This window comes from Onychomys torridus, chromosome 5 (genome assembly GCF_903995425.1).
Source record: "Onychomys torridus chromosome 5, mOncTor1.1, whole genome shotgun sequence".
Lineage (NCBI taxonomy): Eukaryota > Metazoa > Chordata > Mammalia > Rodentia > Cricetidae > Onychomys > Onychomys torridus.
This window is the reverse complement of record NC_050447.1, coordinates 127933489-127945590: the sequence shown is the minus strand read 5'-3', so window position 1 is coordinate 127945590 and position 12102 is coordinate 127933489. Positions and strand designations below refer to the sequence as shown.

At 40.6% G+C, this 12102-nt stretch overlaps 1 protein-coding gene across 6 annotated transcripts in view; it reads left to right on the top strand.

Annotated features, from left to right (window-relative positions):
- The window catches only part of Uimc1 (ubiquitin interaction motif containing 1), a 71765-nt gene extending 63989 nt beyond the window's left edge, over positions 1-7776 (top strand). For all 6 annotated transcript variants that reach the window (XM_036188003.1, XM_036188002.1, XM_036188000.1 and 3 more), the window contains 4 exons: positions 609-786; positions 5353-5416; positions 6394-6436; positions 7293-7776. In XM_036188003.1, coding sequence (XP_036043896.1) covers positions 609-786; positions 5353-5416; positions 6394-6436; positions 7293-7491 — 484 coding nt within the window. In that variant the 3' untranslated portion in view covers positions 7492-7776. The remainder of the gene's footprint in view (positions 1-608; positions 787-5352; positions 5417-6393; positions 6437-7292) is intronic.
- Positions 7777-12102: the final 4326 nt, after the last annotated feature.

The following is a 12102-nucleotide window of genomic DNA, read 5'->3' as shown; positions in this document are numbered from 1 at the left end:
ACACTTTCTTCCCTTTCTCTGAATGATTTTGTTATAAAAAGATGACAGTAACTATGTTATGTGCAAAAAACTTGTGGCAGAGCCACATGTTTTAATAACTTCCTAGTTGATGTGTCAGGTTATAGAGTCATATAGACAGACTTGATTTACTAACCAAACAAATTCATCAACTATGGTAAAACTCTCATTATTGATTCAGTGCTGTTTGGTGCTCCTTGTTTTTTTTTTTTTGTCGAAATTTTAACTTCTCTTTGAAAAAATTATTACACTCAATTTCAGAAGCGTTTGACAGACTGTTTTATGCCTTAGGAACAATCAGCATTGTTTGAGATAGTTAGAAGAGCTGATTTCATTACCATCCCACTGCTGCAACAGCGGGGTACAGAGAAACAGCCAGGGAAAACTACTAATCACTTAGTCCTTATGATTGGCATAGGGTTAATTTTATTGGTGATCCCACAGAGTGAATCTGCATTGGTTGACAAGTCTCCTTTGCAGACATTTTTGAGATGTAAAAAGACAATTTGAAGCATTCCAAGAGCCCAGAGGCAAAAGCAGATCTTAAAACTACCTTCCCTCTCATCTCCCACCCTCTTCTGATTGCCCAGGAGGGAGAAGTGTTATCTATGTAAGTCCCTGGTCCCACTTGGAGAGTATCAGTGTCATGTAGAGGCCTGTCTCCAGCTTGCAAAGAGTGACAGTGGAGATGGAACCAAAGGGAGTAAGAGAACAAGAGTGTATGCAACTGTGGAGGGCAAACAGCAGCAGCGGCTGAGAAAATCAAAGGTATGTGCTTTAAGAAAAGCTATAGTTCTGTTCTCCCTATCTTTCCTCCCTTCCCTCCCTCTCCTTCCTCCTCTCTTTCCTAGTTATCTTAATACAAGATTTATGCTTGTACAGGTGGGGGTCTGTGTGTGTGTGTGTGTGTGTGTGTGTGTGCATGCATATATGTGCATTTATGTATGGAGGCCAGAGGTCAGATTTGGGTGTTATTCCCCAGGAGTCATCCACCAATTTTGAGACAGGATCTCTCACTAGACCTGGGACTTACAGATTAAGGGTGCTGCCTGAAACCCCTCCACTCAGATCCAAGACTATGGCAGTTTTAATTGCTATGCAATTACAGTACATATAAAGTTTCTACTTTTATAAAAAAAAATAATGGTTTAATTAAGGAAAGCGTAACTTTTAATTTTTATTTATTTATTTTTATTTTATTATTTTTTTTTACCATGCAGGTACCTATGTTTATATCAGATCCCCAACTTATCCTTTGAGACAAGGTCTCTCATTGAACCTGGTGTTCACTGATTAGCTAGACTGTTTAGCCAGTTAGCTCTGGGAATCTGCCTTTATCTACTCCAACCCTCTTGCTAGGGCCATAGCTGCATGGGATCATGCCAGTTTTTAAAATTTGTGTTGGGACCCAAACTCAGGTCCTCATTTTTCACAGCAGTCATTTCTATGACACCCCATTCCCAAATTAGTATATCTTCTGGTTGTATTTTGTAAGAATGTTTGGTTTTAAAAATTGCTATTTGAGTTACTAATGTGGGTTACCTAAAAAATTCATAATGAATTTTGGCTTGGGATTAAGGCAGAAATTTCCAACAATTTCTGAAATGGCCCTGAGCATATACCTGCCAATTTATAGTATGTACTTATGTAAAGCAGTGTTCTTAGCACTGATGATAATAAAATCAAAATATCAGTCCACTTTGAGAAGCATTGAACATGCTCTACATTTTGTAGTGTTAGATATTCAGCAGGATTTAATTCCTTTTTTTTTTTTTTTTTTTTTTTTTTTTTTTTTTTTGGTTTTTCTGAGATAGGGTTTCTCTGTGTAGATTTGGTGCCTATCCTGGAACTTGCTCTATAGACCAGGCTGGCCTGGAACTCACAGAGATCAACCTGCCTCTGTCTCCCAAGTGCTGGGATTAAAGGTGTACGCCACCACCACTGGGCCAGGATTTAACTCTTACGTAAAAATACACAAGTGTGGGCTGGAGGTTTGACTTAGAGGTAGAATAACTGTGCCTAGCATGAATGAAGCTCTGTACCCTGTAATACTGACCATGATGACAAATGCACACTTATAATTCTAGCACTGGGAGACAGAAACAAGAGGGTCAGAAGTTCAAAGTTGCCGGGAGGTGGTGGCACACGCCTGTAATCCCAGCACTTGGGAGGCAGAGCCAGGCAGATCTCTGTGAGTTTGAGGCCAGCCTGGTCTACAGAGCAAGATCCAGGACAGGTGCCAAAACTACACAGAGAAACCCTGTCTCGAAAAACCAAAAAAAAAAAAAAAGAAAAAGTTCAAAGTCATTATCAGCTATAGAACAAGTTCAAGGCCAACTTGGGTAACATGAGACCTTATCTCAAAAGCCAAAACATCAAAGACTAAAACCATACCACAAATACATCTATTTTGTTAGTATGCACATTTGCTTTTATCTTTAGTAAATGGTAAAAATACATATATTCCAAAGAATTATCCTTAAATAATTTTCATTATGATTTATTATCAATAAATGTTTGATTTGTTTTATTGATTTTATTTACCTGTATATAAGATCATGTAAAAGTTTCTCAGGTGAGAAGGGGTCCAAAGTGGGATAAGAAGCACTACTGTACAGTGTAAACATTTTTCTGGATTTAGTTTTAGACTTCTAAAACATTACTGTTGGCTGGGTATGGCAGAGCATATCTATAATCCCACCACTAATGACGCAGAGGAGGAGGATCATGATAAGTTTGAGGACTTCCTGGTCTACATAGCAGTTTTAAGCCCCACCTCCACATCTAACACCTGCTTCCCAACCCACAAAAACCATTATTATTGTTTGTATCATATAAATGGTCACTTAACCATCATCTTATTACTGAAATTTAGCTTTACCCCCCCCAATCCTTCTGTATTTATAACTGTTTAAAACAGTCTAAGGGCTGGCATAGGCAAGCTCCTGTAACCCAGCACTCCCGAGGCATGAAAGTTTAAGGCCAGTCCTGGATACATAGTAAGTTTTAGACCAACTGGAGGTAGGTAGTGAGACCCTCATGTAAAAAAACAAACTGCAGCAAAACTCCAATACAACAATAAAAACAAAACAGAATAATGACAATTTAAAAATGGGGAAAAATACTATTAACCCATCCTTGAACTACCAATTATTTCTTGGAAGTGTAAGTCAACATTTCAATGTCTTTTGAAATATTATATCAAATTGCTTTTCAGAAAATGTAGGGAATTCATGTCGACACTTCTAGGAACACATGTGAAATAAGTTCTGGCTCCCTTCTGTGTCTAGGGTTCAGGAACTATAGGGTCCTGGTCTGTGGGAAAATGGATCTAAGGGCTTTCTGGGCCTTGTGATGAGAGGTCAGGAAGGGCAAGTCTTGGTTTAGGGTCCAAGATAAAGCAGCAACATGTGTTCAAGAATTGTTAGCATACTAGCCACTTCCACAGTCGGGCAGGGAGGCCAAACCCATCTCCATCATGTCAGAAGGAGGTGACATCTTGATGAATCAGATGATTTTAAAATTTTATTTCATGTACATGGGTGTTTTGCTTGCATGTATGTCTGTGTGCCATATGAGTGCCTGGTATCACAGAGGACAGAAGAGAGTGCTGGATCCCTAGAAGTAGGTTACAGAAGGTTGTGAGCTGCCATGTGAGTGCAGGGACTCACACCTGGGTCCTCTGGAGGAGTAGCAAGTGCTCTTAGTCATCGAGCCGCCTCTCTGGCCCTGAGTCAGGTGATTTGGGCGTTGAGTTTTATAGTGAGTGCTCATTTATACCAAAGAGCCAATTTATTTTTCTTTTTTAAAAGTTTATTTTTATATTTTAAACTTTTTATTTTATGTGTCTGAGTGTTATACACACTTATATGTCTCTCTATGTACCACATGTGTACTTGGTGCCTGAGAAGTTGAGAAGAAGACATCAGGTCCCTTGAAACTGGAGTTATAATAACTGGAGTTGTGCACTGTAATGTGGGTGCTAGGAATTGAACCTAGGTCCTGTGGAAGAGTGGCCAGTGCTCTTCATTATTAAGCTACCAGTTTATCTTGTCATTACTACCTATAGAAGTTGCCTTGAAACTGTTTGTTTGTTTGTTATTGTTATTATTTTTATTTTTTTATTTTTTTTTTGTTTTTCGAGACAGGGTTTCTCTGTAGCTTTGGAGCCTGTCCTGGACTAGCTCTGTAGACCAGGCTGGCCTCGAACTCACAGAGATCCACCTGCCTCTGCCTCCCGAGTGCTGGGATTACAGGTTGTTTTTGTTTTTAAAAATCTCAAATTTAACATAGGGCAGAAGCTGCTCTTTTTTTTTTTTTTTTTTTAAGATTTACTTTTATTCATTTTAGTTGTGTATATGTGTGAGAGTATGTGCACATGAGTCCAATGCCCTAGCATGATAGAGGCCAGAAGCCTAGGATTCCTTGGAACTGAAATTACAGGCAATTGTGAGTTGCTATGTGGGTTCTGGGAATTGACCTCCAGTCCTCTGAAAGAGCAGCATGTTCTTAACCACTGAGCCACCCCTCCAGCCCAAAGGCTCTTTAATGTAATTTGTGGACTGATTTGATTTGATGCTAAAGCCATCCTTGAGTCTCTCTCTCTTTCTCCCTCCCTCCCTCCCTTTCTGTCTCTTTCTCTTGTTTCTTTCCTTCTTTCTTACAGGGTCTCCCTGGGTAGGCTTGACTGGCCTGGAACTTGCTATGTAGGCCAGGCTGCTCTTGAACTCAGAGATCTACCTGCTTCTGCAGCTGAGTCCTGGGGTTAAAGGCGTGCACCACTCACAGCACAGCTGTGTCCCAGATGTGCTGCTTTAACCCCTTCATTACAGTTTTCTGTTCTTCTCATTTACTCTCATATATTATCAAGTGAAAGACTAACCTAGTGCCAGCTGTGCCACCACATTTCTCTTCTGGGAAAGATTTGATCTGGGCTAAATTGTAGTTGGGCTTTTCTTTGAGCCAACAGCTCATAAGAGATATACAGAGACTTGTATTAATTATGAAAGCTTAGCCTTAGCTTATGCTTGTTTCTAACTAACTCTTATAACTTAAATTAATCCATTTTAAATAATTTACTTTTTGCTTCATGGCTTTATTACCTTATTTCTGTACTGCCCTGCTTGCTCTGTGTCTCCTGGCATCTCTGCCTTCTTCCCAGTGTCTTCTCTGCCCAGAAATCCTGGCTAGCTATTGGCCATTCAGCGTTTTATTAAACCAGTCAGAGTGACACATCTTCACAGTGTATAAAAAGATTATTTCATAACATTAAGTCAACTATGTTTTAAATCTAGCCATGAAATAATGCTACTGTCTTATTTTCCTCCATCACAGGAAAAAGGTCACAGTCAAGGCCGACTGCTCAGCCTCTTGGAACAGTCTGAACACAAGACCACAGGTGAAGACTCCAAGACCATTTATCTGGGTTTCTGTCTAGGCCTTCTAGTGAAGATAGCAAATCTCACCCTTCTGATGATTGTTGGGGATTATAAGTAAATTGTTTTGGAGCCAATCAGCTAGCCTTTGAAATTTAATCTAGGCCATCTCTTCCCAAGGAAAGATGAGGAGATACCCAGCCTTAATCCATCATGGCTTTAATGTAATGCTTTATAAAGCTAGAGTCTGAACTGCCTATTAAACTGAGGAGTGGTTCCAAATTGCAAAATGCCAGAAAATAGATCTTCTAAAGGAACAGTCATGGAAAACCACACATGCAGATATTACTGCCTCTTCTGAATGTTTGTAAATCATTACCTTTAGCTTAGTGTCCCAACTTATACTCCTAAGAAATTGTAGGAAGTAATTCCTCTTTGTGTCTCTAGTATTTAGGGAGCTTTAGAGTAGATTCATCAGGAGCATTAGTAATAATAACTTTAGCGATTGCAAGGATTGTATCTAGTAAAGCACTAAATATATTCCCTGGCATTAGTAGGCTTTTGCTGAATGTTAGATGCTATTGCTACTGTTGTTCCTGTTAGTTGCTATTGTTAAAATTTGCCAAATACAAATTGAACAGTAACTGTTTGCTTACTGTCTAGTTATAATAGTTTATTACCACCAAGCACATCTGTTTTGCTTTGTGATGACTGTAAAAAGAGCCTGTCTCACATCCTGCTTCTAGATCACCAGGGTGTGAATCTCTCAAGTGGCAGGTTTCCCCTGGCAGACCTTATTGCCTGAGTCTAAGATCTGAAGTAGATTTATTCAGAAATGATTCATTAAGAAGTGTTTACCTGCAGCTGAGCCTGTTGGATGCTAATGCTCACATTCCATTGGTCTAAGGATTGAAGATCTGAGCTACTTGAATAGGCCTGATGAAAAGCACCAGACAGTGAGAAGCTATGACTGCTAATGTTAGTACTTTTATCTCTCCAGGTGTAGAGGAAAAAACCATGTCTTCAGAAGCAAGAACCTTCAGGTAAGTTGGGTTATGCACTGAAATGTATCATTAGCAGCTCTGGCAAGTGTGAGCCTAATGCTGGATTCTTTGTGTAGGAATGATGGTTAAAATGCTAAAGTAGAAATCACTGTAGAAGTAACACAATTCTTTAACCTGATGATCCTGTTATGTCTGGGCTAAGAACTAGATGAGTGGCTGTCTTGACGGTAAAGTAAGGGTTATGCGTTACTCCTTTCTTCTTTTCAATTCTCATCCAAATTGGATTCTAGTAGAACTGGGAATATGGATCTAACTCCACAGTCTCTCCATGTCTTCCTGGCTTTAGGTTATGTGATTTACACAGTATTCTGATCTGTAAAAGCAGAATGCTTACAACTTACATGGCCAGAGTATTATACAAATTATGTGTGCTAATATAATTTAAAGCCTCCACTATAGTGTGTAGCTCATAATTGGTGCTTACCAGCTTCATGTTGAACTTGAAACCAGGCATGGTGGGACACACCTTTAATCCCAACATGGGAGACAGAGGCAGACTGATCTCTGAGTTCATGGCTAGCTGGGTCTATATAATGAGGAACACCCTCCACCCCTTTTTTTTTTTTCCAATAAAGGCTAGAGAGATGCTCAATGTTTAGGAGTACTGGCTGCTCTTCCAGAGGAACCAGGCTCAATTCCTAGCATCTTTGTGGTGGCTCACAACCATCTGTAACTCCAGTCTCAGGAGCTCTAGCACTCTCCTCTGTCCTTGAGGGGCACCAGGCATACATGTGGTATACATGCAGACATCTTTACACATAAAGAAAAAATTTTAAAGAGCTGGACACACATACACACGTAATATGTCTCACTTGAGTTTTTTCTCTCTGTCTAGGATACCTTCACCAGAGGTGGAAGAGGCTAGCTGCAGCAGAGAGATGCAGAGTTCCCTACTACAGCTCAACTTAAATGAGTCTCCCATCAAGTCTTTTGTTCCTGTTTCAGAAGCCACAAATTGCTTAGTGGACTTTAAAGACCAATTTACTTTCCGGTCACGAACCAAATCAGGCAGAGGAAGGAGGAGAAAATCTTGACTTTCTTGGGACTGGAAGTTGACCAGAACCGTTATTGTTGGATTGGTCATGTTCATTAATTATAGTGGTCTCCAGTTTGTTGTGAGAATGTCGACCCTGTCGTTTTCACCACCAGCACCCACTCAGCATCCTGATTTTTATGTTTTATAAGATCTTTTCAGACAATTGTGAACAACGTTCTGTTTTACAACAGTCTGTTTGAATTTGCTTATAGTTAAAATTTAAATATATTTATCTATGTTTATATGAAATCTTATTTCAATATATGGAGTTTTTTTTTCTTTATATTTCTGTTGTGAGCTTTGGATGGGGATATTTTAATTGAAGAGGTAGTTTTTCACTCATAAGCTGTGTGTTCCTAAATGAATTTCATAGCTAATCTTTGACATACTATCCACATTCATTTCAACTGCACTGCACAATTCTGAACATTGACTGAACCTGGCATCATTTTGAATGTACCAAAGGTATTGAATCCCACTACTTACTGTTGTCTCTTTTCTTCAATGACCTATAAATTCATCTTGTTCTACTTACCCAGTTAAGAATTGTAAGCCAGGAAAATAGAAATGTGACCTGTCATCCTTCCCCTGAAATTTTGTTTGTTTGTTTTATTTTTGTTTTTCAAGACAGGGTTTCTCTGTGTGTAACCCTAGCTGTTCTGGAACTCACTCTATAGACCAGGCTGGCCTTGAACTCACCGAGATCTGCCTGCCTCTGCCTCTGAGTGCTGGGATTAAAGGTGTGTGCTACCACCGCCCAGTTTCCCCTGGATTTTTTTGTTTTGTTTTGGTTTGGTTTTTCGAGACAGGGTTTCTCTGTGTAGCTTTGCACCTTTCCTGGAACTTGCTTTGGAGACCAGGCTGGCCTTGAACTCACAGAGATCCACTTGCCTCTGCCTCCCAAGTTCCCCTGGAATTTTTAAGTGAACACTGTTGTATTAGTTCCTATGTAGCTTTTTTCAAAGTATATTTACCAGTGGGAGTACCAGGCACAGTTATCTGTTTAAACCAGATTTTTTTCGTTTGCTGCTACAGATCATGTGACAGTAGCAAATTCTGTTTCAGTGGTAGTACTGGAGCAGTACACATTCTCTACAGTGTTGCCTGAGCCCTTCCAGTGCAGAATAGAGATGTGATTTATCCTTAGTGCTCAGGGGGACCCAAAGTGAGAGACCCAAATAGCAGAAGGAACTAACCAAAGGAGATAATCAGACAAGGGTGCCAAAGAGCCAGTTGATGGACAGTTTAATGAAAGAGACCATAAGAGGTAGATATTAACAGTACAGGATCTTAGACCAGGGTAAACTAATATACAACTCAGATGTCTAACTTGTGATTTATCATATCTAAAGCTGTTTTTTATTTTAAAATGAAAATGAGATGTGTGCCACACTGGGGAATTCTTAGCTGGATTGGAAGACCCAGTACAGACATTAAGGACTATGTCATACCCTTTGCACACAAACTCTTTGAGTTATAGTCAAGATGGAAATACCTGTTCCCACCACAGACAATGTCTTGCTTTTGGTTGGTGCCAACATTGCAGCCAGCATCACACATATAATTTCTTAATTTTTTGATCAATCACCACAGTCCAGCCAATATATATATACTGTCATTTTATCCTCATAGAAACTCATATATATTCTACCTAGCTCACTTTTATTACCCTAATTTCAGCTCTACTTTGGAATCTTCTGAAATAAAATGTGATGAGGTCTAATTCTAGGGAACCAAACCTGGAAGTAGACATCTTGACTCTACTTAAAAAGAAAAAAATCTGGTCGTAGTGGCACATGCCTTTAATCCCTACACTGGGGAGACAGGCAAGTGGATCTCATAAGTTCAAGGCTGGTCTGGTCTCTGTAAACAAACATTTTCTGTCTCAATTGCTCAGTTCCAAATAAACACACAGAGGCTTATATGAATTATAAATGCTCGACCAATAGCTCAGGCTTATTAATAACTAGCTGTTACATTTCAAGTTAACCCATATTCCTTATTTATGCTCTGCCATGTGGCAGTACCTTTATTAGCATGGCACATTCATTTCCTGCTCACTCTGTGTGTGGCTGGTGATTCCTGACTCTGCCCTTCTCCTTCCTGTCATTCTTAGTTTGGTCACCCCACCTATACTTTCTGCCTGGCTATTGGCCAATCTTTTATTAAACCAGTTTGAGTGACAGATCTTTTCAGTGTACAAGAGGATTATTCCACAGCAGATCTCCATAATTCAAAGACAGCCAGGGCTATGTAGAGAAACCCTATCACAGACAAAACAAAGACAAATATTGAGTCACACGGAAGTAGACTCAAGGAGTTCTGGCAGCACTTATTGTAAGCATGTCTTATAGATGGGCCTTTCATATCCTGTTCCATATTCTACTTTAGTGAAACAAAGTTGAGAGACTAATCCCTGGCTAGACAGGATGCTGTGTTGTAGGTGATAGCATTTACCATTTTGCCTTCCCCAGCATCACCATTTACCTCCCTTTTACTGCCTGTATGGCTGGTTGGTGTCCAATAAATGTATAACAAGGCTGATACCTACCATGTTTACAAGTCTAAAGCAAATCCTGTGGAGTAATTATGTGTTTTATACATGGAATATTCAAACTCAGGGCCAGCAAAATGGTTCAGCAGGTGAAGTGCTTACTACGTAAGCCTAATGACCTGGGTTCAACACAAAGTCCTCTGACCTCCGCATGTATGTTCACCATGGCTTGTACTTCCCCCTACACAATCATATCATATACCCAATAATAACAACAACAACAACAACAAACCTACCCAAACCTTAGACTCAGAAAAGTGGAAGAATTTCATGAATCAGTTGGGAAAACAGGTTGAGTTTGAACCTAGGTCTGTCTGATATCCAAGTTCATGCTGTCTGTATTGTCTCTGATCTTCCATTGAGTCACAAAACTGATGACTGGAAATTTGAGCTTGGGATGGGCTTCTTGCCTGTGAGTCAAGGCAACTTTAGCCTTAGGTTGATTTTAGCCTATGAATTGGGGAGAGGAAGGGCAAGTAGTCAATGGATGACAAGTTGGTAGTTACCAGTGGGAAGATGAAACATTGTGGACACTCAAGTTAGGAAGAGTGCTGAAGACGTGCACCAGAAGTGGGGAAGAAGTTGCTTGCTGTTTCAGAAGTGCTGGACTGTTGTGGGAGGCTCTTCAGTTTAGCAAAAGATAATGGGTACTTATTCCATATCAGATCTAGAACCTGATCCCAAGGCTCTAAGGGTGTATAAGAAACATGAGAGCCCACAGTTGAGCAGGTAAGATAAACATAGATGATTTTAACAAATACAGTAGTCTGGCCTCAAGCTGGGGTCAGAGCTGGGCCTAACTTGTTATGGGAGGGAGTCCCACTGCTGTTGATAACTGTAATTGAAGGGGAAATAGATGCAAAGGCTAGAGAAGCTAGTGGTTATCAGTAGGTCCCTGTAGACAATGAACAGAGACACAATCAAAGCAATGCAGTGCCTGTGAGAGAGCTGCAGGGCATATCCAAAGCATAAAGGGTGTGGAAGATGATTGTCTAGGGGCCTGCCTACCTGGCTATGGGCACCGTAGGCTGAGAAGAGCAAGCTCAAAGCAGGGAGAGCCTGGCCTTCCAGCCCAGCAATGATATTCTAGTTATGCAATGTTCGTCTCTCCCCATTCTATAGTTGTTTCTGATGGCTGAAGACTGCGCTAAGGGGTGTTGAGGGAACCTTGTCAGGACTTGAGTTTCCCTTGTTGGTCAGTGGCCATCTGGTGTCTGCTTGTGTGTTGCTGGCAAGTGCTATGCCTCTACTACAGATAAGACTGGCCCAAATGTTCAGACCTTAAGACCTTCAGCCTTCTCCACTGGCCTTGATTTAGGAGGTCTATGGCACACCCCATGACTAGGGCCAGGACCCACTTCCTGGTGAAATGAAAATGGGACTTTAGGAATCATGGACAAGATGTTAGGAAAATAACCCCCAGGAGCATATCCCCATGTTGACTCAAGAGACTGCAGCTGCCATGAGTCACACACAGCTAGGCCTTTCACATTCAGTTCCATACTCTCCCTCAACTAAACAAAGCTAAGGGACCAGAGCCTCAGACTCAGCAAGGTGCTGTGTTGCAGATGATGGTCAGTTTGCTTTCCCCAGCACCAGTCTTGACTATCTTTCATAGCCTCTATGTCTGGTAGGTGTCCAGTAAACTACAGGCAGGGCTGTGCCTTGCTTGCCATGTTTATAGGTCTGATCACAGCAAAGCTGCTGCAGAAGCCACCTCTGCTCATCTGTGTTTTGTGGAGGTCTTCACTAACTGGGTAATAGTGTGACTGCTAATGTAGTAGCCTTAAGTTTTAGTGTGCCCACCAGTTTGCCTGAGTCGTAACAGGCACTTCGAAGCTGCTTTTGGTAGGCATTGTGTCTGACTCCCACTTTCTCTGCATGGGCATGCTGAAGGAGTATATCTCTCTAACCTGGTGGTTCTCCACCTTCCTAATGCTGTAACCCTTTAATACAATTCCTTATGTTGTGACTTCCAACCATAAAATTATCTTTGTTGCTACTTCATAACTAATTTTGCTACTGTTAGGAATTGTAATGTGTTTTTTTTTTTTC